The sequence below is a fragment of the Corvus cornix genome, chromosome 13 (genome assembly GCF_000738735.6).
Source record: "Corvus cornix cornix isolate S_Up_H32 chromosome 13, ASM73873v5, whole genome shotgun sequence".
NCBI lineage: Eukaryota > Metazoa > Chordata > Aves > Passeriformes > Corvidae > Corvus > Corvus cornix.
In genome coordinates, this window is record NC_046343.1 from 15,904,127 (window position 1) to 15,931,151 (window position 27,025).

General features: G+C 49.9%; 1 protein-coding gene across 2 annotated transcripts in view; it reads left to right on the forward strand.

Moving 5' to 3' along the window:
* The first annotated feature begins 12,910 nt into the window (after positions 1–12,910).
* The window catches only part of LOC104693535 (rho GTPase-activating protein 7-like), a 52,996-nt gene continuing 38,881 nt past the window's right edge, over positions 12,911–27,025 (forward strand). The window contains exon 1 of one of the 2 annotated variants that reach the window (XM_010406225.4): positions 12,911–13,142. In XM_010406225.4, the coding sequence (XP_010404527.3) occupies positions 13,136–13,142 (7 nt within the window). In that variant the 5' untranslated portion in view covers positions 12,911–13,135. The remainder of the gene's footprint in view (positions 13,143–27,025) is intronic. The other variant, XM_010406229.4, reaches the window with a different exon arrangement.

Below are 27,025 nucleotides of genomic sequence, written 5' to 3' on the forward strand. Positions count from 1 at the left end.
GTTACAAAACGCTCCACAGCATGTTCCAGCCTCAGACATTAACGCAGTATTTATTTTAGCCTGATTGGTGACAGTTCACTGGCTGTGGTTGCACTTCAGCTCTGTGTCCATTTCCTCTGTAACAACTAACAAACCCAAGATTAATCTTGACACGAAAATAACTGCTCATTTCCCCCCCAAGGCTCCATAGGCTCTGCCTCAGAGCCATCATTTCCCCCATAGGATGTGTTTGGGTGGCTGGGAGTCCCCTCTTGCCTGTAGCCCAGGACAGTGACACTGGATGCTCCCCCTGTGTGGTTTTGTAACACACAGATGTGGCACCTGGGGACATGGCTTCGGTGATGGGCTTGGCAGTGCTGGGTCAATGGTTGGACTCGATGACCCAGAGGCACATGTATTTCTAATTTAGCTGCCTCTAGCACATCTGCTAGAAGAAATCTAACCATAGGTGTTAAAAATATATAGTGATCCACTACAACCCAGGATAATTTGTGTGAGACCTCAATTACCCTTATTGTTACACTTGGGTACCCTATTTCAAGTCTGCATTTCTGTATCATCATCTCCATTATTATGTGCTGACCATCAGAGGCATTTAAACTTCGTTCAAAACACATTTTTGAAAGCAAACTCTCACATCAAAACTGGGGGGTTGTTTAACCAGCCCAGTAAACATATATGACTCTTAATAATCCCGCCATCTCTCCTAGAGTTTTCTTGCTTTTGCTTCTGGAGTTTTCATCACCTCTGCAGGTAGTGACCAATACTAGTGACCAATGTGTGATTCTGACTGAAACTGAATCCAGGCTGGGTCAGCTGCAGGTGCTGCTTGTGGGGGTCCCTGCAGCACACCCAGATCCCTTTGAGTCACCAGCTTCTCCACAAATGTCCCTGTAACTTTCAGGGAGAGTTATTAAACATCTTGTGCAGAAAAAATACTCAAAGTTTCTTGATAAGCAGGAGTTTGATTCTATTACTCCAAGCAATGTGTTTGCAAAAGGAGTCACAGCTATAGCCCCAGTTCTAGAGTTCTGCCTGAAAACTGGCATGTCCCTTTGTACTTGCAGTGGTTGTTGTTGCTCTTCTGGAGCAAGGAAAGCCCAATTTGCCTCAATGAACACCTCAGAGATCACCTGTTAGTTTGTGCTGAATTCTGCAGCTCTGGTTTGTTCCAAAGCTTTGCTGAAAGGTGGAAATCACTAAAGAATTTAACCTACCTCAGAACCATTCTAAGGTTATTTTCAAATATATTTGCTATGTTTTATCCAACCTAGACAGTACTCTGGGACAGCTGCTTGATCTGGGAGCATTTCCAAGGACCCTGGGGTTGGGGCATCCCTGGTGTGTGCCCCAGCCTGCAGCCCAGTGCAGCTGAGGGCACAGGGGGGCTGCACCTTGCACTGGCCCTGGGGAACCTCTTCCACCTCCGCAGGGATGGTGCAGACAGTCAGCAGCAGCACCTGCTCGTTAATGATCCAGCAACATGTTTAATTTCTCTTTGGGGCAGGCTGGGACAGCCCTGCAGGACGTGTGAGCACGGGTGACCTGTGCTGCTGCTCGTGCTCCTGCTGGCAGCAAGCTCTGCACAGCCTCAGTAGAAACAGCTCTGGAGGAAAGGTTGACCTAGAAGGTGGATCTGGCTTAGAGATTCAACCTTCAACACCACATCTGCTCGTGAGAGGCAAAGTTGGGTTTCACACTTCCTGGGCTCTTGTGTCTAGGACACGCCGTTTAACCTAAAAAACATGTTACAATGAGATTTGATGGCACAGTAAGGCTTTTGGTCACTCCTCTCAATATTTAATTAACACATCACTGGTCTCTAGTCACTGTAATTATTGGAACATATTTTTCCAAATCAGAGGGTGTCAACAAAATAGTAAGATAAATATCACACTTGAAGCCTCCTTCCCAGTTGCTGCAGCTCACGCTGATGGCAAGTGTTGCTGGAGTAAAAAAAATTCCAGCATTTTTAGAGAGATTTCCTAACAGCCTTTTCAACAGATACAAAACTAGACATGTTGAAATAACACTTGTCACTTACACGTTTGTTTGAAATATGATTCTCATTTAGAGTATCATTCATGATTTCATTCAAATGCCTGCGTTTCCCTGAAGAAATAGGAGACTGCTGTCCTCTCCTCTCCAGCTCCCACGCCTACAACAACAGTATTTTATTCAAAGGGAGTATCTCTTTCAGACTCTAATAATGGGCTGCTTGGCTCCTCATTCTCTGTCTTCAGAGACGTGATCCTCTTGAGCTGCCAACTTTTAGCCTGGTATATGCTTATAAATGTATCATTCTGAGACTCTGAACACTAAAGTGTGTTGAGTTTTTTTGCGCAATATTTTCCTTTCAGAGAATTTCATGGGAAACTGAGTGCATCTTATTTTAAAAATAAAGAAATCATTCCCTCAGCTCTGGACTCTTCCCTGCTACTTGGCTATGAATAATATTTGTGTAAATTACTGGAAGACATGCCTTCGTTCTTAAAGTATTACTTTTCAATCCCCTTTTATTAAAAAGGTGTTGGGGTTTTTTTGTCGGGTGACTCCCTCATGCCTTCGTGGAGCAGCTCTGCAGGGCACAGCCTCTCCCTGGTGTGTCACCAGCCATTCCTGAAGGGCAGAACGGCTGCTGTAGGGCTGGTGAGCACTACATCTGTCCCAGTTTATCATCTCAAGCTGTAGCTGCTCCTGAAAGCCAGCAAAGCCTGAGTGCCTGCAGCACTGCATTTTTGGGCTTGGCAGGACACACGTCCCAGTGCTCACCAGGGCTGTTGAACTCAGATCTGGCCCCACTGGAGCCCAGAGCCACTCTCAGCAGCCTCCAGGGTGCCTCCAGAGCCAGGCTGTGCCCGAGCCCGGGTGGTGGTCGCACACAGGAGTGTGGTGTGTAGGTGGGCCAGCAGGTCCTGTGGGGACCAAACACCCCTCAGTGCTCCCTGTGCCTGGTCCGGCTGTGCTGCTGTCACACACAAGGAATTATTTGTGCCATGGTGCCAGTAAAGCACTTATGAGCCTGACAGAACATGTGTAAATAGAGCAGGGGGATGTGCTGGGCTTTGGTAACCCTGGGCACCTCCCCTCCCCACAAACCCTGCCCTTGGCAGGGTGATGAAGTCAACCCGCCCAAACAAGTTCTCATTAATGACTGAGGCTTAATAGAATCTTCCTTAAGCCTCTGAATTGCTCCCACAAACCCTGGTCCTTTAAAGTCGTCTATTGCCACCTTCAGCCCTGGCGCTGTCACTGATGTGGCTCAGTGTTCCCTCAGCATGGGCGCCCTCCCAGAGCTAATACCTTTCCTTCTAGGGCAGCAGCTCCTGCACACGGCCAGGGCTTCTGGTTCTCACCCGGTGATGCCTCGTGGCAGAGCTGAAGGAAGTGCCTCCAGCTGGTGCTTACATTCAAATGTTTGCACTAGCGTGTTCCCACTAGGCTGCCTCAACAGCAAAATATTGAGTTCAGTGCACTCTCACTACTTGATGTTTTTATCGTTTAAGGCTTGAGACAACTTGTAAATGCTTAAAATAGCGTGAAAATCCCTGTGCTGGCACGGACTCCCAGCCTTATTGGAAGGCTGTCTGCTGTTCTCCTGGTGTGGAAGTTTCATATGTTCCAGAGAACAATTATGGAAGAGCAAAATTTTAAACAACCAAGGCTATATGGCAGTTATCATTTAAAAGGAAATCCATACCTTAAGCGTGTCAGAATAACAGGCTGATTTAAAAATCAGAACTGACGAGCAACCAGGTGTCCATGAATGACTACCTTGGCTTCAGAGTGTTCCATTATAGTATCACCATCGATTTCCACAATTTTTTATAGGTATTAAATGACAATTTTTTTTGTATAAACTACAAATAGCTGCACTATTTCCAGGTTCTGCATGTTCCTGGAATGTAGTACATAATGTAAACTTTCCTGAGTGAAGGAAGAAGGAAGCAGGGAGAAGGGTTACAGGACCCGTTGAGTGTTTGCTCCCAGCAGCTCAGCTGTGGGAGCTCGTCCTGGGGCAGGGAGATGGGCCTTGGCAAGTTCATGGCACAGGTCTTCTCACACGGACAGGCTGAGCCCACCCCTCATCTTAGCAGCCCTGGCTTGGGCCTGTTCAGGGCTCCCTTTTTCCAGCAGTCGCTGCTCCAGGCTCTGTGCTCCCGAGAGTAAAGCTGAAGAAGGTCTGACCTGTCCCTGCTGGGAGCTCCTGCCTGCAGATGTACCAAACTGGGAGGGTTGTGACCGCTGCCCTCTGTACCTTCGTTCTCATTCACTGACCCCTGGAGGTGTCTCACCCTTGCCAGGAAAGCCTGTGTTTGCTTGGGAAGAAAGGGGAATGGTGGCCTGTGTGTGAGCATTGCCTGTGTCTGCCCTGCCAGGACTCCACGGCTGAGAGCCAAGTACCACGGCTCCCACAGGCTCTCTGCTGGTGCCTGCCACCCCTCTGCTCTGGCACACAGGAGAGACCACATGCTGGCTTGTGGTTTTTGAAAGCAATGAATCCAAAACAGGACACATGGACTTGATGGGTGCAGTCCCCCAGCCCTGCCCCACCACCCAGAGCCTGCCCAGAGGGTGGGAGGGAGGTGCCAGCCTCTGTGAGACTGTGTGAGGCTGGTCCCTCGCAGGGGACAGGTGACTTGCCCAAGAAAATGACTGCCAATGTACCTGTCTGCAGTCACACAGCGCTGTTTGTCCTGCCTTGTTAAACAGTCTTAAAATCTCGGTTGAAAACTCCTCCGGGGCAGGGAAGAAGTGACACCCGTGTTGCTATTTGTAGCAGAGGAATGCGGCTGAGGCTAAGAGACACGGGCTGCTTTTACCTCTGGTGTTTTGGACAGCAGGTTTGCTCTGTGCTCTGACAGTGGACATTAACGGGGGGTATCTGACCGAGTTACAGCCTCCCTCTGCCAGGGAAACCTCTCCCTTGGCATGGCCTCTCTTGGGAAAGGATGGCTTTAGCTGCTAGACTAGAGTGGGAAGGAAATCTCTCGTGTTGGTTTCTAGCAGTTGAAATGGCCAAATTCTGTGTGTAAAGAAAAATCAGAAGTGCCTTTTCCTCAAGACTTTCAGCATGTTCTGATGCCCAGCCCTGCCATGGCAGAAACACAGGGCACCCCTGGGCTCGCTCAAACAGCGTACCATGAGTGCTGCCAGTGGCCTTTGGCTCACTGATAAGCTGCTTATCTTCAAACCGTCCATTTTTTATTTTACTCTGAATAAATACTCCTCTGTGCTGGCTAAAAAAGTTGTCTGTTTGGGCAAAAGAATGACTTGAGTTCAACCTTAGCTGTTAAGTCATTCTTTATCTTTTTTTTAACAGCATGCTCATGATCATACACTCCTTTAAATCTTCCTGAGAGAGAGTGGCAGTATCCAAACACATGGTTACCAGCTGCAGCCAGCAGTTAAAACATCACACCCACAGTCTCTTCAGGTGCAGATGAAATCCAGATGCCCAAACACTTGAGTTCTCCACAAGGGAAATGCTAAATGGTGCATAAAAACAGTTCTATCTTGGCCTTTAATGATATGGACATATTCAGATTATTTTTGCAGGAACCCTAATGACTAGTTGCTAACTTTTTTTCTTTTTTTTTTTTTTTAAGTACATTTTTTTACCATCCTGGATAATTTAAAAATGCCAACATTACTGAAATGCATCTGCTGAGGGAGGATGTTTGCTTCATCTAGAAATGGCCTGATGTTTCGGGAAATGTTTCGGGCCTCACAGGAGTCCCAAGGCGGAGATGTGAGTGTGAGAAGCTTCTAGGAATGTGGAGCTCTTTGCTGCTTTTTCCTAGCACAGCTTTATTTTTAGCACGCCTCATGTTTAAGGGCCGTGTCTGGGAAACAACAGGAGGTACTTTAACTCCTTTCTATGAACAGCCTGACTGTTCATTCTTGATTTTCTTTTGGCTTTATGAAACAGATTTTCTTCTTTACAGCTGCAATAGCTCCATGAAATTGTAGGTGATGGCCACAGACTCAGAGAGTTAAAAGTGAAATGAAGCAGGACAAATCTGTGCTCTGAGAGGCATCAAACCTGAAGCTCGTCCTGCGCTTGCTGTCCCCACATGGAAGGAGCCAGCTGCCCACAGCAGATGTGTGTGGGGCAGGCAGGAGCATGTGCCCAGTGCCCAGCACTGCACCAGCCCTGCCCGCAGCACAGGGGAGAGCAGAGTCTGGAGAAAAGCTGCCGTGGGAGAAGGCAGGTCAGCCATGGCCACTGTGCCTCTGATGGCTCCTTCCTGCCCTCTTCAAACTCACACGACCTTTTCTCATCAGCAGAAGGATAACTACACTTCCCTGGGATCAGGCTCGCAGCAGAGCTCTGCAGGAGGCACAAAATGCATTTCACCACTTTTAGAATCAAAACACTCCGGGTTTTGTTAGCATAACTACAGTGGGAGGTGACACTAAAGGGATTAAGCATTTAGTGTCCCAAAATGAACTGAAATGAGCATAATATTGTTACTTTGCTGTCTCAGTCCCAGCTTCTCATGATGCTTTTCCCTTCCCCTGAGCAGCAGCCATGTCCAAAGGCTGTGTGACATCCCCAGCTGCCATGGCCCTGCCAAGGAGCTCTGCTTTGCCCTTAGAGGGTTCAGCTTGTCCCTGTGTCCCCCCATGCAGCTCACTGAGCACTGGGGTGGAAAACAGCCTCTTCCATATGTGTGTCTGCCATTGCTCTTCAGGTGGCCATTTATGTAATTTTTTAAAACCTAAATGCCTTTGTCATGGTAAGTGTCATCCTTGTGAAAGTGTAATTCCTTCTGATGCATCCTGGATGTGGCCACGGATGTGTCACCCTGTGCAGGACAAGCTTCCTGCCCTGAGCATTTCCCAAGGGAGACATCAGGGAGGAGTGGGGGACGGCTCCTTGCATGGCCTGGATACTCCTGCAGTCATAGCTGGGGATTGCATCTGTCCAAACCCCAAGAACTTTCTGTAATGGAAACATGTACTTAATGCTTTCTCCTCATCCTGATGCTAACTTAGGTGTTCTAGAAAAATAATCAGTCCTGCATGTCAGTTTGTTGTATCAAATGCATTATGTGCGGCTGAGAGCTACCAGGTGTGCTCTGCAGGTCTCTGAGGAGGGGTCCTGGTCCCCCAGGACTCTGAGGGGGGGATGCTCAGTGCTGCAGCTCACAGCTCAGAGCAGCCACCGTGCCTGTCAGCCTTGGGTTTCCTTCCTCTTGGGGACAGTAATTAAGCTGTCTTAATCAGGATGCAGGCTTGCAGCATCAGTCCACAACATAAGGAGCCAGCTTTAGAGACTCCCCGGGTGCTCTCAGACCTCTCCTGGATGCAGGATGCGCTCGGTGAGGAGCACCCATCCAGCTCTGGGGAGCTGGTGATGTACCTGCTGAGGTAGTGGTGTGGCAGTGATGTGTGTGTGGCAGTGACGTGTGTGTCAGTGACGTGTGTGTGTGGCAGTGACACGTGTGTGTCAGTGATGTGTGTGTGGCAGTGACGTGTGTGTCAGTGATGTGTGTGTGTGGCAGTGACACGTGTGTGTCAGTGATGTGTGTGTGGCAGTGATGTGTGTGTGTGTGTGTCAGTGATGTGTGTGTGTGGCAGTGACACGTGTGTGGCAGTGATGTGTGTGTGTGTGTGTGTCAGTGATGTGTGTGTGTGTGTCAGTGATGTGTGTGTGTGGCAGTGGCACATATGTGGCAGTGATGTGTGTGTGGCAGTGACACGTGTGTGACAGTAACATGTGTGTGGCAGTGACATGTGTGGCAGTGACACGTGTGTGGCAGTGATGTGTGTGCTGGCGCAGCCTGGGAAGGGTCCTGTGTGCTGAACTCGCTTCAGTAAATACCACTGGAACTCATTCCTGTGAGAGGCTGACCCAAACCTGCTGCCAGCACTTGCAGTGGTGGATGTGTGACATGTAACACCAGCTGCCACCTGCAGCCACCTGCTGTTCGAATCACCTCCCCACTGGTTTCTTTCCCAAGACTGATTTTGCCAAGGAGCTTCACCAGTGTTGAGCTAGAAGTCAGGTATTTGCTTTTTGTACATACCCACTTCCATGGTAAAGATGTTTCATTGTCACATCCCAAATGGGGAGGAAATCAAAATTTAGTGGTTGCATGTGCTTGGAAGAACATACTTGTGTGGGCACTATTTCCAGGCATGTAACTGAACAGGTAAGTAGCAGAGGATTTTTTATATCTCTGTTGCTGCTTAGAGAGTGGACAGCACAGGAAAGAAGTGCCTTTGGAGTGGAGTTTCTCTGTGGTGAGTGTTTAATCCAAGTCCTTTTCAAACAGAATGGTCTCTGCACAAAAGGATCACTCAGGTAAATCCCCTAACACAGGAGAAACATCCTATTCTGCTTCTAGATGGGGCTGCTCTGTTCAAAATGAATCAAAATAAAAATCCCAAACCCATCCCACGTAATTAAGAGCTGTGTGCAGGCAGCTGACGCAGGGGTTGGGAATGCAGAGGTGCAGAGCTCCCGGGATGTGCGTGGCCTCGCTCCTTATTTATCCTCCCTGTCGGAGGGAACAGCTGTGTTTACAGGAGGTGGGAGCCAAGCCTCGGCTGGGCTGTGCTCCGTGCTGGGATCCTGCTGGGGGCTGCTGCCCTGGGCTCCGCTTCCTGCTCCTGCCAGAGCGATGTTCAGGAGTTACCTGCAGGCTTCTCCTGGGCAGAAGCTTTTCCAGTCCAGCTTAAGAGGCAGGAACTGAGAGAATGGATTTGCTTTGGTCCTGACCTGTGGCTCCTGTGCGAGGGCTGGGGTGCGGGTGAGGATGAGGATGGCAGCACTGGGCAGGCCCCACCTCAGGAGGTGCCTCAGCGACCACCCCGGGGGCTCCACCCGCTGGGCCTGGGACGGCTTCTGGAGAACAGCCAGGGAAAAACGCCTCGCAGGTCAGTCCAAGGGCAGCTGCAATCCCACACTGGTGTGATTCAAGCATCAGGGCTACGGCCTTGATCAAGGAAGGAAAATACCTTTACTTTTTTTGGCGCTCCTTTAACGCTGCTGCATTTTCTGTCGCACCACAGAGCTGCCTTTGCCCAGGCTGCTTTTTCACTGGTGGGACCAAGTGGGTGTTTTGAGCTGATGATTTGTATGTAGAGCTGCGAATATTCAGATTTATATAGAATGGAATTTTATACTTCTTCTTTAGCTGGAGTTTTATAGACACTTTAAAACATGACAGTGTCAGTCAGCCACACAGTGCCCAACAACCTCTTCTCAAGGCACCTAAGTCACTTTTAAAGCTTCATTTTTGCTGCTTACAGAAACCCATGAACTTGAACCTGCGTGGTTTTTCAGGAAGCCTTTCTAGGGTGTCAGAAATAATACTTCTCTCTGTCCAAACACCTTCCCACAAGCATTGCACCCTGAGCTCTCCAGCTGTGTATTAGCATGTGCAGAGGTGAGCAGAGCAGACCCTGGGGCTGCGTGGGGATGGTGATGGGCTGAGGGGTGGCAGATGTGGGGCTGTGCAGGGACCCCATGGTGAGCACTGGGCGCAGGGCCTGAGCTCTTCCTCCTCTTGGGTGCATGGTGCCCAGCAGGGATCTGGCAGCATCCCAGCCAGGGCAAGAGTAATAACTGCTCCAGTTACTGAAAATGGCTTTCTACATTCTTTTTCTTTCAAGCAGCTGGGTGGGCTGTGCATAGCTCTTTCCACCTGGGGCTTGTGTTCATCTCACGGAGACAGGAGGTTTTGTAGCAGCATTTTGACTCTGGCCAGCTGGGTGTCCCTCTCCACATCCCTGAGAGAGTGTTCAAAATGAGTAAAGGTATTTGTCTTTTCCCTGAGCCCACATGCACTTCACTTGTCATAAGCCCTTTCAGAGGAGCCAAGGGGCTGGATTGTTATTGTAAACATGCCTGTTCCTCTGTCAAAGCAAGAGCCAAGTTACCCTTTGGGCTGAGGTTGTCTTTCAGTTCACAACTAGCAAGGAGCAAAGAGGCTGTCAGATTAACTGGGGACTTTCAGTGGGGGAACAGGATATTGGGAATTGCTTTTGTGTACAAGATCTATGAGTTTTGTGCCTCCAAGGCCCTCAAACCACTTTGAAAATCCTAGATTTAATTCAAGTGTGCTGGTTATGTCTTGGGGCCTTTGTGCTGGGCTGAAGAGCAGCACCAAACCCAGTCACTGCTGGCAGCTGTGGAGCCCATGCCACCAGACCAGCACTACAATCCACTGGAAGCAGTGGGGGTTTCATCACATACTGGGACAGGATGTGTTGGTCAGGAGGAGTGTCAGGCATGGCTGTTACTGAGGTGCTGAGTAACACAAGTTCTGCCAGGTGGATGGTCTCTTTCTCCAGCAAAACAACAGCCAGAGCTGAAATTGCAGCTCTTCCCTCCAGGTGGTGTGAATAAGGCTCAGCACCATCAGGGAGCCTTTTGGGCTGGGCTGTGAGAAAGCAGTGCGGACATATCTTCATAAGTACAAGGGACAGAGTAGTGGCTGGTTTTTGTCACCCTGCACCAGGTGCAAGAGCTGTAATACAGCTGCTTCTTGGTTTGCCACGGACTCTGTGAGGTGACAGCACACCCAGTTGCTGGTATGATTTGTGTGCACCAGCTCCAGGTGACTTCCCAGAGGAGCTGGCAAAGGTTGGCTACTTTTTCGACAACAACTGATCCCATTGCTCCTGGACTGCTGTCCCCAGCTCAAACATCACAGTTCAGGAAAGAAACTGGTAACGTGGATAATGCTTCCACTGCAGACTGCATAATAGATCCAGCTGCTGGGTCTCTGTGATTCCTTCTGGCCACGTGGTGTCCAGCAATGACAGAGGAGAGCAGTAGGAGCCTGTAGTGCTTCTGCACTGGGCTGCAACTTGGGTGGGTGCTGAAATTCTCAGCACTTGAAGGAGCCCCAGAAGAAGGGCTTTAAAATATACTTAATTTTTATTAAAGGAAATTTATCAAGTGCTTATTAAAGGAAAGACAAAATGGTCATGTTTTCCTGGTGCTCCTTCTGGTTCTCTTTCCATCTCTGAAGCAATCATTTGCCCTGGCCAACCACCTCCACATTGCTGCCCAGATGGCTGCCAGCTGCCCCACTGCCTGCATGGCTTGTGCTTGCTTGCTGCAAGCTGCACACAAATGTACTGCTCTGCCTTTGTAAACAGGCTAAAAATACTGCGGTGCTGCTCCTCAGAGGGCCTGGGAGTTCAGAGAGGCTGGGAAGGAAGCTGGGGTCAGGCAGCCTCCGGGGAGCGGGCGTCACATGGAGGCACAGAGCCACAGGATGGTTCCCTCCGGCGCTGCACGAGTGGGGGCTGGCTGGAAAGGGAGGTGGCACATCAGCCACAGCACTGGCGTCCTGCTGCCCTGGCCCTGCTGAGCCAGCGGTGCCAGGTCTCCTCAGATCAGTGTTCATGGTGTGCAAGTGCACGAGATGTGACAAAAGCCCAGGGCTTTGTGCTCCCCTTTTGATGAGGAATTCTTGTCTTTTCTGTACAACAATTGCATGTGCTGGGTTTGGGGGTGCAGGTCCTGCAGAGTGCTGGCTTCTCCAGGCACTGCCATCCTGGTCAGCTGGGGTGACACCGTCTGCTGGGCCTCTTTGCTGAGGGTGCCCTGTGTGAGGCTTGTGTCTCTATATCCTCTGGGAAAGGAAGTCAGAAAAGCCTATTCCTTCAGACATCCTATTTCAGAAGGCATCAGAAGCTAATTTCTGTTCTCACCACACCCATGTACCTCGTTAAGGGATGTGACTATCCTAACCACACCCTGGTGAGAGCCACCATGACCCAAGTCTGAATGTCCCCCTCCAATGACACAGAAGCGTGTTCCAACCAGAAATCTCATCGGGGTAGCAAAATTTCAGTTTGATTCATATGTTTTGTAGGCATTAAGACCTGGAATATTCTTATGTTTTGCTTCATTAGTGTTTAACCTTGTTAGCTGGTGTGAGGCTGTGTGGCATAGAGTGAGTCTGCAAAGAGCACCAGTGCCCTGTCAGGAGTCCTCTGTGTGCTGTGAGTGCTGAAAACACAGACCAGGGCTCAGCACTGATCTTGTAGCAATGACAGCTGTGGTCTCTGCTGTGGTCTAGGCAGTTGTACCCTATCTGCCTTCTCCATCCCCATCTCTCAGCTGTAATGTAGAGATGTGTATGGGAGCTGTGGCAGTGGGAGCCAGGGCTGGGCTGTGGGAGCTGCCTGGTGCTGGGCAGTTCAGTCACAGACAAAGAGGGAATTGGTTCAGAGCTGAGTGAGTTCATGTGATGGGCAATAAACACCTTAAGGCCCAAACACACCACTGGCATCCTCTACCTGCCTACAACCCAAGGGAACTCCAAGCCACTGAGCACTTGGGTGAGCTGGCATGAAGGTGGGTGCTGCCTTCCATGCACCCCCTGCCTGGTGTGGCAGGGCCCAGCCACATCACCCTACGGACTGTTCACTGCGAGGGAAATTCAAACCATGCTCAGCTGCCTCTTCTCCAGACAGAATGAATTCCATAGCGACATTGTTTTAAAGAAAACAACCTTTGCTGTGCAAAAGCGTTTCAGTCTTAAACAGTTCTGGTGCAAAAGCACTGGATTTCACATGCTTTTCCCATCGCCTCTGGCAAAAGTGCAGCAGGGTCAGGGTGGTGTCCGCATTGTAGCACTCAGCAGTGTGCTTTGCACTGAGCTCACTCTGCTGGGCCGTGCTCCAGCTCATCGAGGATTTCTCCCTGATGTAACCGTAGTGCTTCGAGTACCTCTGTGGGCTCCATTCCTCTCCATCCTGCAGCAGATTTAAACTGTGTGTATCCTGTATTTATCCTGCCAGTATTCCTTGGTGGGACCCATGCCACCCACACCTTTGGCACTGCCAAACACGATCCCTGTGGCAGGCTCAGCTGCAGATGCTGATGTGAGATGGCTGTCGACGAGGCTGCTGCTGAATACCGAGGGGGAGAGAAAGGAAGCGGCGTGTCAGAGCCCCGCCGGGATGCGCAGAGCGGCTGGAAGGAGCTGTGACCGAGCTGCTCTTTCCCAGGGAGGATTCTCCACCCCGTCCTGGGTGGGATCTCAGCCGTCCTGCTTAAAGCCGAGCAGATGGGGTTGGTTGCTTGCAGGACTTGCTTGCTTGCGGGGACACAGGAGTAACTTCTGCACAGGGCAGTGACCCGCTGCAGTTCCATCTCCCCATGGAAGGTAGGAGGAGGTTTGTTTTCTTTCCTTGGTTACTGTATTTCTTTAAGGTCTTTAAACCAGCAATTAAATTATAATGCAATTAGCCAGAAAACAAGGCATGAACTGGGGAGGGACAGCAAAGGTGTGGGTCTGGCTGTTCCCTCCTGGGATGTGCTGCTTCTATTTGGGCTCACTTAACAGAAAACAGAAAAGTGTTTCCGTGATATATTATGTTTAGAATTTGGAAGAAAAAAATTAGTTACTAGAAATTTTGAGATCCAACACTTCAGCATCTGCAAGTCCCGCAGTGGGCATTCAGTGGTACAGCACAGCTGTCCCTGGAGAGAGGCAGTGTGGCAGAAGGTCCCTGCCTGGCCGAGGTTTGTCCTCTCGAGGGGAGCAGCCACCCCTCCTGCTGCCCCCCAACTGGCTCCAGCCCTGCTGCTCCCCAGGGATCAGCAGGACCCTTAGTGCTCCCACAGGAGTCTTGTCCCTGCAGTGTGGGCACAGCCAGGGCAGGGAACGGCTTTCCCATAGAGACCGAGTGGGGTGGCAGAGCTGGGAAAACAGCAGCAGTGGGGACACTCTCTGTGGGACAGCATGTCAGACCTCCAGCATCAGAGGAGGTCACCCTGAGCAATAATGCCTTTTCCTGAAAAGCAATAGCAAAAGTGATCTGTTTTCTGAGAGGAAAGGAGGCGAGAGGGGCCTTTGAGGGGTGTGCCTGAGCCTGCAGCAGTGTGTGGCTGCCTGTCACCCAGCATGAGCAGGGGCTGGAGAGGGCAGTGCTGATGCTCCAGGCCTCTGGGCTCAGTTGTGCTCCCACGTCCTACTCGTGTCCCCCAGGGTGGTTTCTGGCTCAGCTGGCTCAGCCCCTCGGTTCCTCTCTTGCCTTGCTCTGCTGCGCCCAGGTCCCTTTGCCAGGGCTGGAGTTCCTTGACAGCACCCCTCAGCCCATGGGAGCTGGAGCCCCATGCTGGGGCAGTCCTGGCATTTCTCTGGCCATCAGTTGGCCAGCCCCAGCTCCTGACTTTGCCAAAGGTTTGCTTTGTAATGCCAAAACAATCCTACAGCAACTCCAACAGCTCTGTAGGAGGGTATTAAGCATCTGCATGTCAGAAGGTGGCCTTTATTTTATTGCTTCATGTAAAACACTGTCTATTCTCTGGGCAGGAGAGGCAAGGGTTGCAGTGAATGTTTTCAGAAACGGAATTAGTGTCATGTTGTCCCTTCCCAGCGATGCTCCCCTGTCAGACAGACCCTGGGGCCGTGGCTGCCCAGCCTCACCAGCAGCTCTGTTCTCACATGGATCTTGGAGGACTGTTTGCCAGGACCACAACTGGGAATAGTACTGCATTTCTTGTCCTTTGCCTCTCTATAAAATAAATCAAGCTGAGTTTTCAAACCTCTGTTTGCTGATGCTCCCTGGCCAAGTTTCGAGTCAATTTATTTCTCATTGCTCTGCATCACCCTGGCAATGTGCCGAGCACGAGAACTGGGGAGAAACACAATTAGTTTGCTGCATTTCAGGCCAGGGGTGAACATCCATCTGTTGGTACACACAGGTCTCCCAGGCAGTAGTAAAGGTGTACTTTTTAAGGTAGAAAATTACTTGTGTTTTGGAAATTAATAAATTGTTGACGTAAGCTAAGAGTCATGAGACAGGAATGGGTTGTGTTGCCAGGGATTCACCATAAGAGCATTATGCCCTGGAGTGCTGATGCAATGACCACTGTGGGAAGTGACCAGAGGGGTGCTGGCTGGAGGGCAGAAGGGGTCAAGCCCCAGGGAAGGACCCTCCTTTACCCATGCCTGCTGTGCCTCGGGGGCACTGGGCAGGGAGAAGCCACCATGCTCCTGCTCTCCTGTGGGCCCATTCCCTGGTGACAGCTACTGGCAGAGCCAGTAGGAATGCCAGGCATGAAACCCAGCTTGACGTGGGCAGCAGGACCACCCAGGTCCCAGCAGTACCCACGGGCTGTGCAGTGGTGAGGAAACTGCTGGGGTGCAGCAGAGGGTCAGTGGGGCTGCTGGGGCCAGCCCTTCTGGCTGGCAGCAAGGGTCCCCCCTGTCCCCAGCTCTCACCCTGTGGTCAGAGAGCTGTTAAGAAAGGGGGGAGGTGTTTCTGGGAGTGTTTTTGTGGGGATTGCTGTTCTTTTTGGCATAAATTTGCTGTTCCAGCTTCTGAGTTCACCATTTCCAGGGTTCACACTTCCAGGGTTAACGTTATCTGACACCTGCCAAAAACCTGGCCCTCCAAAAAATCTGACACTTGCCAAAAAATGGTCCAGCAAGCCTTGTGCAGCACGGGGCTGAGCACACACACTGCCTGCTGTTCCCATCCCTCCTCCACCTCATCCTGCTTCCTTCAGTGCTCCTGGGAAAAGGCAGGACCTGGAGCTGTTGGAAGGAATGCTTGTGTGGGAAGGGAACTTGGCTTCTCTGGTGAATAAATCATATAGAATACGTAACCATTTTGTGCATTAAACAAAACTTTATGAAAGGCAGATACAAAGGAGAGGCCCTGCTGACAGCTCGGGGGGTTTCATTGTGGTGGCTGACATCTCCTGGCACTGGAGCCTGGGCACCACTTGTGGGTCTCAGCCTGCTTCAGAGACCCAAAGTACCTGAAGCAGGGTGGGTGCTGCCCACCCTGGCTTCAGCTTCCCAGGGCTCTGACACTGCAGACTTTGCTGTTGTTTCCATCGTCCTCCAGGAGCAGGGGATTTGTGGGGGGCAGGCCTGTGGTGGGTGTGCAGAGGGTGCTTGTGTGAAGAGGCCAGTGCTCATGTGCTGCACAGCAGCTTCCACTTTGCTGCCCAGTTCTGATCTCTCACACAGGAATGAGGATCTTCTTGAAATGTGACCTTTTTTTTTCAGTTTTACTCCCCATATTTGGTATCTGTTTGTCCCTTCTTTCACAGAGCAGCCCAGTAATCAGATGACATCCCTGACTCATGCTGCCCAGACGTGCATGATGGGGCCTTTCTATTTGCTAGAAAAAGCCTATTGATTTAATTTCTGTATCATTATTCAGCTAATATGGAATGTGTCACTGATGGTGGTGCATGAGATTGAATGGAGTCTGAAAAAAAGGGTGAAATATTAAATAAACCTTGCCAAAGGAGGGGGAGGAGGTGGAGGTGAATGTGCAGGAAGGGTACAGGGTGCGGTGTCTGCTGCTCCACCTCTCTGGTTGTACAAAGGCTGTGTTCCCCTGGCTTCTGGGAAGTGTTGGCAAGGCCACCTGAGCTGGTCAAACACCAGCACTGGTCACTGCTGGGGGACACTGGTTGAAAGCCATGCCAAATATGGCCCAAGCTGCACACAAAATATGGTCCCTGTCACCTGCACACCTCGGCCTGAGCAACGAGCTGTCATACGTCCTCTCACCCATACTCACACACGTGCAACACTCTCTGTTACATGTAAATAAAGGTTTGGGTGTACAGAGGCACCTCAAGAGCATGTCACAAAGCAAACCAGTCTGGGCTGGCTGTCCAGGAGCTGTGGGAAAGGCCTGTCAGACACGGCTCTCCCTGGGCTCTGGGGTAACTTACCACTAGATGTCACAGTGTGCTTGGGTTTGCGGGGACCAGGAGTGCCACTTGTGCTGGGGACCCCCAACCAACCCACCCTGAGCAGGACAAAACTGCTCTCTAAGGTCCCTTTGTTGGACCAAAGCACACGAATAGCATCTTTCTGTCTGTTCTTGTCTTCTAGAGCATTTTGGAAACATTTCTAGCTTTCATGTGCCACTCAGCAAAGTCTGAGAGACCAACAGGTGACTGGAGAGGTTCAAATGGTGCCAGCCCAGGGGGGTGACCTTGGTGGGACCCCTGCCCTGGCAGGCACCCAGTGGCCCTGCTCCCACTGCAGCCAATGTTGAGCCCTCATTAACATCAGTGAGGTAGCAGGAGCTCATGGTCTGTGTCCCAAAGCTCTTGCTCCAAGGCGGACAAGTTCTGCCACTCCACCAGCTCAAGGCAAGTAGCGGCCAGCACTCGTACAGCTGCCTGGGGCTGACCTCTCCCTAAACCATCCCAAATGGATATTTATAGGCACACAGGAAACCATGCCGGACCCTGCACTTCCTCTCCCATCCAAGCTGAATCTTTAGTTAGCTGGGTAGCACAGGGAACATTAATTTTGTGTGTTTTTCCATTGAGCATTGTGCTGAGCAGGGGTAGAATACGTACGTGGTCAGCTTTGGGCAGGCTGGTGATGGGATAGGCAAGTCATCCTCTGAACTTGTTACAGATCTATAAAAAACTTGGTATGTTATTAAAAGGCTAGGAGTATATTAGAGTGAGAAGCATTTGCTGAATAACTACAGCAATGACAGCATTTAAAGCCTCCTGTTTGAAGTGGTTTATGTACAGACCCAGAGTGGCGAGGCCACCCCACGTGCTGCACCCTGGCAGTTCTTGGGCAAAGTGTAGCTGTTGAATTAATGATGGCATCACGCTGTGGCTTTCATTCGCCACCAAAATCAAGCATGGCTTTGCCAGTCTAAGACTGAACAAACGACACAGCCAGGGGTGTACAGTGGGATTCCTTCCTTGTGTTCTGTGGTATCTCTGATCTTGAGATCAGGGTCTGCCCAGCTTGAGCAGGGATGTTGTGCCTTGGACGCTGGCCCAGCCTGGAGAGCAGCTCCCCAGGAGCCCGGTGCTCCCTCGCTGCTCCTTGTGTACGGGACGTTGGGGGGACTCAGATGTGCAGTGACGGGAAGCAGAGCTGTGCTCCGTGTGTGCAGGGGGAGCCACTGCCTGTACCCCTGAACCTGGAGAAATGTAAATAGCAGCTGGTGACCTGGCTGCCAGACACTGTGCTGCCCAGGCAGCGAGCTGTGTGTGCTCCCTGCCACAGACAAGATGGATGGGTTATCCCTGCAGGCCACTCGCTGCTATTAATTTTCACCACATGAATCTTCCTGACCAATAACACATTATTGCTTTCCTTTGTCTGGGATTGCCTTTCCCCCCTTCCCTGGCACCAATCCAGAACATCTACAAATCTTACTTAGTCACAATTAATGACTGTGCCTTAATATCAGGAGTCTCCCGAAATACCCCATGTGCTGCTCTTTCCTCAGAGAATGAGAGCTGACCACACTGTCATTGCCACCCACCAGCAGTAGCCATCGCAGCAGAAAGTGCTTGAGCAGAGCCAGGTGCTCTCCCGGAGAAGAAAGATTTGCTGTGCTGCAGGGCTGGAGCCCAGTTCCAGCTCTGGGGAAGTGGTGTAGCCTCACAGTATTCCATAAAAGCATCACCACAAGCTGGCTCCTGCTCCAAGCAGCCAGCGCCAGGTGAGGCCACCTGCCCAAGCCCCAAAGACACCCCAGAGTGCTCCTTCCTGGAGGTACGTGTGGCATAAGAGGGTGGCATTACAGATTCACTGCTGTAGGATAGTGCCGGGCCTTGGAACAACAACTTTTTGAGAAAAACACCCAACATTAAAAAAATTAACATAAATCTAATTTTCTGCAGTTATTGCCAATCTCAGTTAAATTCTGCAACATGACCAAACTGCTGCAAGGCCACACACTAGTATGTTAAATATGTCCCACTGTATGCATTGAATGTGATTTCCAGACACTGAGGGCTTCTGGAGGAGAGTGCAGATAAGGGTGTGCTGGGAGGCAACTGCCCAAGAGCTCTGCAGGAGCAATATGTGGGCACAGACACATGCAGGGCCCTGAGTTTCCTTTCACTTGTTGGGTTTTTTTCACTTTTTTTCTGTCCTGTCACCCTCAGGTGTGTCAGCTTTTGATTTGCACCAGCCAAAGAGCTGATTTGGAGCCTGGCCATTAAACCCATGCAAGGCAGCATGGCTGTTAGCCCAGCTCTGGGGAGGACCCTGCACTGGGGCCATAGGGCAGGTCCCTCACTATCCCACAGCTCATCCGTGCTCGCAGCCAGAGGGTTTGACAGAGGTTTTGGCACTGCTTCTCTCCTTCCCTGGGGATGTGTGGGTGCTCCTGGAAATGAAATGCATTCGCTTCTCCACCTCCTGAAGGCAGAACCAACTTTTTCCCATTTATCCCACTCCCCTGTTGGCTGGGAATGCAGCACAGACTCATGCTGCGTTCCCCATGGCTGAGTGCAGTGGCCCAGAGCTGGGATCTGCTGGTTCCAGGGAACTCTGCACTGCCAGCAGTAAGGAAAGTGCCTCCTCATTGCTTCTGGGCTCTGCCTCAGAGCTGCCCAACTCCTTAACATCCTAGTCATGTGCAGGGAGTTTGTCTGTCTAAATCCCTGGTGTCTGATGTCTGTTGAGGGCAGCACTGCTCTCCCAAGGAGAGGAGCTGGAGCCTGCAGTGGGCAGTGCCCTTGGGCCCCCATCCCAGCACCCCACGAGTGTCTGTGGGTCCTGCAGTGGGGCTGGGCTGGGCTGGATGCACCTGCTGCATCCAGTGTCCCAACAGCAAGGGAGTGCAAGCACAGACCTGGATCCTGGGGTGTAGAGCTTGTCCAGCTCAGGGAAAGAGAAATTCCTCCCTGGGGCCTTTGCAGAAAGCAGTTGGAGGGCAGGGATTGCAAAGGCTCTGCCCCAGTGGCTGCACCTTCCCAGGTGAGGGGCAGTGATGATGGATGCCCCACACCCTGCAGCTTTCCAGCTGGGAAAACTCCTCAAACCATTCTGTTCCCAAGGAAAGTGCACAGGAGAAGAGCTGCCCAAAGTCTGCCTGAAGTATCTGGCTCACCATCAAACCATTTGTGTCAATGGGCATTTTCCCTTTCTGGGGACAGCCAGCTGACTAGAACCTGGGATCCATCTGCACAGTCAGGCAGGGAAGTGAGCTGGAATGAGGGGGCCAGCTGGGTGTGAATAGGAAGGACTTTGCCTGGGATCCCAAGACTGCTGAGCTTTTCAAGGCAACCCATGTGTTACGATCCAGTTTAAACTCAGAAAAGCAAAGCAAGCTAAGTCTCTGTGCATAAACTGGAAAGAACTTAGAAGGTTCAAAATATTCCCAGAAACGAGATTAAAACCAAACGAGGTTAGATGTTGATGCCAAAAAAATTGATGTATTTTATTTAATAGTAGAGAGGCAAAAAAAGAGGGGAAGAGAGAAGGAAGGAAGGAAGGAAGGAAGGAAGGAAGGAAGGAAGGAAGGAAGGAAGGAAGGAAGGAAGGAAGGAAGGAAGGAAAAGAAAAGAAAGAAAATGGAAAAAAGAAGTGTGAGTGGGGGGTGGGGGAACAGGGAGAGGTGACAGGGGTTAGGTGGAAGCGTATCACCCATCTGAGGATCCCAATGATGTCTTGTTGCTCCCCTCCATCTGGTGTGCTGGTGGTGAGGGTCCCCTGTTGCTGCCATGGCCACGCCACCACACGCCACCACACCGCCACAACACACGCCACGCCAAAGAGTACAGAATCCCGTGGATTAATAGACACTTTGGGCCAGGTGGGAACGCCCACGTGCCTCCTCTTGCAGGGGCTAGCTTGACACTGTCCCTTGCAACACTGAGGGTCTGTTCCATCAACTCTGGTGCTCTGTGCAGGGCCTGGGGACCCCTTTGAGGGGGGCCCCTGTGATGGGTCATGTCACCCCCTTCTGCTGTGGATAAGCTTCCCCCTCCCGGTGAGGACCCCTCAGACAAGCTCCTCTGCACAGTGGAGGATGGGCAGTCACTGCATCTCTGACCAGAGGCGTTTCCAAGATACCCAAAGCCTGTCCTCCCTCCACCCTTTGGTGCAGGGGGTCTGTTCGAGCCTGGCACCTGGTAGCCCTGGGACTGTGGTCTCCACCTTGGAGGTGTTAAGCTTGTGCTCTGTCAATGTCCCCAGCCCTGAGTTGTTACTTCATCTTATCTCCATCAGCGAGTGGTGTAACGCCTCAGTCAGGGCCCCATTCAGGGTTTGGTAGTCTTCTTTGCAGCTTTTTTAACACAGTTTTAAAAGTCCCTTAAGAAAATGTTTAAGTCATAGACTGTAATATTTCAGTCTCTGACACCAGGAGTGCACACAAGCAGAGCCCATGTGCATCCCAAGGTATGGCACCCACCCTCAGCTTGTCCTGGAGTCGCTGCAGCAGCTGGCACAGGAGCGATCTGCTGCTGCCAGGAGAAGGGAGCACACTATGTTCAGGGAGGAGAGGTCAGGTCTCTTCCTGTTTAGATGTTTTCAAAAAATGCTTGAGCATTTTAGTGGAAAAATGACTGAGGGAACCATCCAAATTAAGAAACAGGAAATACTGCACTAGCATAAATATAATTTTGACAGCTGAATGAGCGGCAAGTGGTTGCCAGGTAGGGCTCATAAAGAGGCTGCTGGGCCAGCAGCTGGTGGGGAAGATCAGCAGCCAAGGGGCAGGTTCTCACTGCCAGGCGCAGGGACACACCTACCCAGCAGGTGCCAGAGCCAAGTCACTGGGTGTCTTTCACCTCAGGGTCTCCCAACACAGTGCCAACAGTCAGCAAGATGTGTCCTTCAAGTGGAGAACTCCCCATGTTTCCAGCAGTGGATATACTGAAAACTAAGGCACTAAAATCAGAATTTTTATGGAGTATAAATAGCAGCAGACTTCCCCGTGCCAGGTTACCTGTGTGATATTAGCTGTTCAAATCTAATGTCCTCCCTGCTCTTGACTCTCTCTCCCCTTCAGCAGATCACAGAAGCTCCCCAAGCCCCTTTCTAGCCATATGTTATGTTGATGTAATGCTGCTGCTAAGTCTGTGCAATTACTCAATTACTCCTGCATCTGATTGCAAGTAATATACCCTCAGGGCTTTGGTTCAGTTTTGCCCATTGATGTGCTGTGTGACCTTGAGCACCACATTAAATATACTTTCAATATTCAAAGTAATTTTGTTCATTTATGACCGTGATCATGCTAAACTACTCTGCTCCCATCCTTCCAAGCAGTGTCTACATGTTATTTATTGCAAAATTTAAGGATAGAAACTATCCTAAAATACAAAAGAGATCTGGGGGCCTGTGTTCCATTCAAATTCACCTCAAGCAAGTTTCAATGGAGCTTGAAGAGCCTAAGAAATGTAGATACTTCTGAAAATGTCACCCTAGCTGTACCTGCAGGCTCTGACATTCCGCAGACACCTGAATTACTCAGGCGAGTTCCCCTTGCTGATCCAACCTGATGGCTGCAGGGCTGGCAGAGCATTAAATATGCACATATTTAATATCTGCTCGTGTGGAGGGGGAGGACGCCTCAAAGTGAAAACTGCTGTGCATTCAAATGTGTTCTTCAAAACTAAGACAGGTCTGCTCAGCCTCAAGCCGACTAGTAACAGCTACCCCTGGCTACTGGGGCACGATTTGGAGGGGCTGTGGGGTGCTGCTGTCTTCCTTGTTCCGTGCACGGGAGGGGTGGAATCAAGGAATGGTGTCTTTGCAGAGAGGTCTGCTGGAACAATGAGCAGCCAAAGGAGAAGCGTGGACAGAGCCTATCCTGTCACTGGGGTTGTCCCCTGGCTGATGGTACAAGGTTTTGAGAGTTGTCTTTTTGCATGTTTGTATGGGGAACAACTGTGGTTTTCCCTTTACCTTTGTTGGAAGATGGCTGTGAAATAACATGCTCAAGAGGCAAAGCTGCTTTCTGAATATTTTAAGAACTTTTGCCTTGGTTTTATGTTGATTAAGAGTAAATGAGACTTGGAAAAACGGCCAGTATGGATTTACCCCGGGACCATTCTGGGAATAAGCACATAAAAAATAACCCTGTCCTAAAAATGTTCTTTAGAGCCCCACCCTTCAGGAATGATCTTCCCTGCAATAACCCCGGCCTGGACAGCACTGGCAGACCAGGGCTGAACTTCAGCTCTGGTTCACCCTCAGCAGTTCCTTTTTACAGTGCAAACAGCTCCCTGGAGCCAGAGGTGGTTTGTTGAGGAACCACGCACCAGAGTGAGTGAGGACTGCAGAGTCTCTGCCTGTCACCCCAGCCCAGTGAAAGCCATGGACAGGAGATGGGAGTGACAGCAGCAGCAGGATTTGCTCCCCACTTGCTGTTCCTCTCTGTACCTGTAGTGCAAAGGTAAACTGCAACATGAGTTGCAGGTAATGATGTCAGCACACCTGTACACAGGAGCTCTGCTGTGCAAGTTCGTTCTTTGAATCTGTAAAGTGCTTCATGCTCCTTGCCTTGTGAAACAACACTGAAGCAGTGTGATGTGTCGTTTCTACAAATGCTCCAACTTCTACACACAAGCCTCAAACCACTGAAACAGTCACCCAACGTCAGTGAAGAGGAGGGCAGTGATAGACTTGAATGCTTTAAACAAGTAAAGCTACAGGCTTCAGCTGTGTTCTGATTATTTTCTTTGAATTTGCTTCCTTTCCACTGCTTTTTTTATACTGAGACATAAATAATCTTAAATTCCAGATCACCCATGGGTCCAAAATTTAGCTGTAACAGGGACTTCTGCCAACTTTTACAAAAGGATTTTGCTAACATGAAAGAAAATAACTCATACATAACAAACACTCCTCCTGACCCACGTTATCCTTTTGCATTTAAGGTCAAACATCTCTGAAAGGAGGGGGGAAAAAAAAAGATAAAGGAGATGCAGAGAGTCAGCTGCAACAACAAACCAAACCCCTGCATGAAGGTCCTCCCATCAGGGCTGTTCACAGCTGCCACTACATTTTTTCCTTGGCCTGAATAATGTAAATACTGGGCTGGGGAATGCTTTCCTTTACACTGGTGTAAATCTAGGCTGGAGTTCCAACCTTGACCTGACCATGCACACACTTTATCCCTGGCACCCCTGCCTCGGGTAAGGGGACCTGCTTCCTCAGAGGACCTCGCCATCCTTTGATACTCACTGCTGTGTTGAATAAAGGGCTAAATTCCTCTTGTTTCTTGAAATAAACTTGCAAACCCCTTGACCTTCCTGAGCTGGAGGAATATGTTTACAGATTGTTTAATTCCATTTGTCTTCCTGAGCGTGTGAGAGGGACAGCAATGTGGTTAAGGGAAGGGGAGCTGTGCTGTGTGACCAGCCTCTTTTGATACCAGAGACAAGACACTGATGAATCCCATCCACTTTGAAGCGTACAGACATTCCCATTTTTGGAGGAGGAAGGAAAGGAATTATTTGCTGGAATCCCCTATAATTTCGCTTTATATAAAGTTCATGAGGCAGCAGTGTAACGTTTTGTGTTTTGTTATCTATTCTGACGACATCTTCCAGGACACCGGTGCTTGTGGACTTCTAGAAAAATATCAGGAGGTAATTCTGCAGCAGCATCTCTTTTCTAGTCCTACACCATCTAAACACGTCCTTTACACTTGGATAGCTGCCTGAAGTCAGGGGAGCCAGGAGAAAAAGTTTATCAGAGGACAAGAGGCAAAGCACAAGGAGGGGAGGTTACTGACGTATCTAAATTAAAGTGTAGAGCTTTATTTAAAGGCTGTAGAAGCTGGAAAGAGCTGTTTAAGACAGAAACCATCTTTTTTCTGAGGCCTGGGAGGCACTAGGAGGCCTCATGGGTGTCATCACCAGGTACTTGTAATAATGTCACTATTTCCAGAAGTCTTGGCATGAGCAGCATGGCAGGAGAGGAATTGTGAAGGGTAGCTGACTGAGGATAATGGATAGTAGGATGAAATTGAGAGGAAAAACTTAATTGGAATTAACTAGCTGAGAAAAGCCTCTTGATCTGTCAGACAGTGAAATTACCTCTCAGGAGCAATGGTATAGTCTCAGCCACGTGGGCATTTAAAGCCAGTCTAATGTCTGTGATTCCCTGAGTTAACTGGAGTATCTCAATAATTGGAACTGACACAAAGATTTATCTTCTTTGATTGACTAGCTTTCACAGAGGCTCATCTCTTTGTGGTGCTGCACAGAGCTTTCAGGGCAGCTGTTTGCACTTAAACTGCCACGAGCTGACAGTGTGTATCCATTTCAGCTCTTCAAATGTGCTCTTTGAAAAAACACTTAAATCGCTGCAATAGACAGTACAAATCAGTCTGCAGGAAAATGGAGCATCCTTACCTGGGGCTCAGTGCTATAAATCTCCCTGTGCCAGTGCTCGGCGCCCTGCGGCAGCAGAGCCATTTAGGTGCATTACTGCCAAACGCACAATCAGCCTGAAAAATTGGGCTGATTTGGCCGAGGCAATAAAAGGAAAAGGTGTTTTGCCAAATGTATAAAAACAAATGGTTGGTATTTCAGCGGTTACAGCAGAGTAGGATTAATCACACTAAGATGATGGAAATGATCTCCCGTGCTCATTTTTTCTGATTTCAGAAGAGACAGCGATGGCTGGCCTGAAGGGTGAGGTCCTGTAAGAGCTTTTGTATTTGGATTTGCCCAATTATTCACCTGCTGTATGACCGTGTGCATATTTCCTCTCTGACTTTGCCTTCTCCCTTTCAGCAAAGCTCTTCAGAGCACCTTCAGAACACCTTCCCCTGTATTTTGATCCTTTCTGGAGTGTGCAGGTAGAACCTAAGAAACAAGATGCCTCTTTTGCTGTGGAGAAGTAGAGCATGTTGGAAATCAGAATTTATGGAAATATTAACTCCCAAGCTGATTAGTGTGTGGATTTACAAGCTAGGGATAACCACATCAGGTTGGACACAAGAGAGGAATAAGCTGTTGCTGCCAGAGATGAAATCCACTTGACCTGTTTGCTGGTGGCAGCACCAGAACCAGCTTCAGGTCACAGCTTGTGGCTGCTGCTTCATGGCTTCGAGGCTGTAGAGGTCTGACTCACAGCCTAACTCCTCAGCTCAGAGCCACAGCCTGTCCCAGCACACCAGCCTGTGGGCATGCATTTCGGAGGAGAAGAGTTGCACAATGTCAGTCTGCAGGGAGAGAAGCCAGAGCAGCACTGCTGGCTCTCCTGCAGGTTTCCTCTCAGCTCCAGCCCAAAGGCACAGCCCCACTCTCCCTCCAGTGTCTGCACCACCTGGAAAAAGGGAGCTCTGTGCCCTGAGATTTCTGTAATGCTTCACGCTGGCTGAACTCTTGCTCTCCCATTAAACCTTCCAGGTCACTAAACCTTTCAGGTTCCCAGTGCTCAGCTGGTTCCTCCACTGGTCACAGCCACTGCTGCCTAAACGACCTAGTTAGGGAAATTAGCATAAACTAAATAAGCTCATGTTTTCCCTGGAATGCTGTCAGGTATATGAGGATAATATTCTGATTTCCTTTTTAAGGGTAACTGGTAATAAAGGGGTCTCCATCCCATTGGAATATTGTTTTTCAAACTACTCTTTCTTCTGCTATGAAAAGTTTAGATTAAATATATCTATACAAAGTCAGGGAGGAAAGAAACTGAAAGTTTAAAGTGAAAATTAAGGAAGCAGTAGATAGTAAATGGTTATTTAATGATTGGGGGGGAAAAAAGGGAGAAAAGAGTAAAAACACACTTAGAGAAATGGGCTGTGGGTAACACATGTAAAGTTAGAGCTGACTAGTACCACAAGCAGTTTTACATGGATGTATATTCCTTATTACACTCTTCTATTAAGTTTCTTCATTCCCTCTATTGTTTGTAAAGTCTCCTCAGGAGATCATCTGTTCTGCTGAGCTGGGCTGTGTCTGCATGTGGGCTCTGGGGTTATCAAATAGAATCCTTTTCTCAGAGGGCAAACCCCCTCCGGCCCAGAAGGGCCCCAGTGAACCAGCTGGGGCCGGGCAGGTGTGACATGGAACCCTTGAACTGACCCACTTGGACCAAATCCTGCCCTGGTGGCCACCAAGGTGTCCTGGGGAAGGCCCTGCTGTTCAAACACATCATGGTGGGAGCAATGAGCATCCTCTCTTTGCTGACCTCTTGGCTCAGAGGGCTTTGCTTCTGCCCCACCATTCCCAGGCTGGTTTCCCACACCTGTTCTCCTTCAAAAAGTCCTTGAAGAGCGCTGGCCTGAAACTGCCAGCTCGTCTTACAAGCCACAAATCCTGCTGCTTCTCATGTTG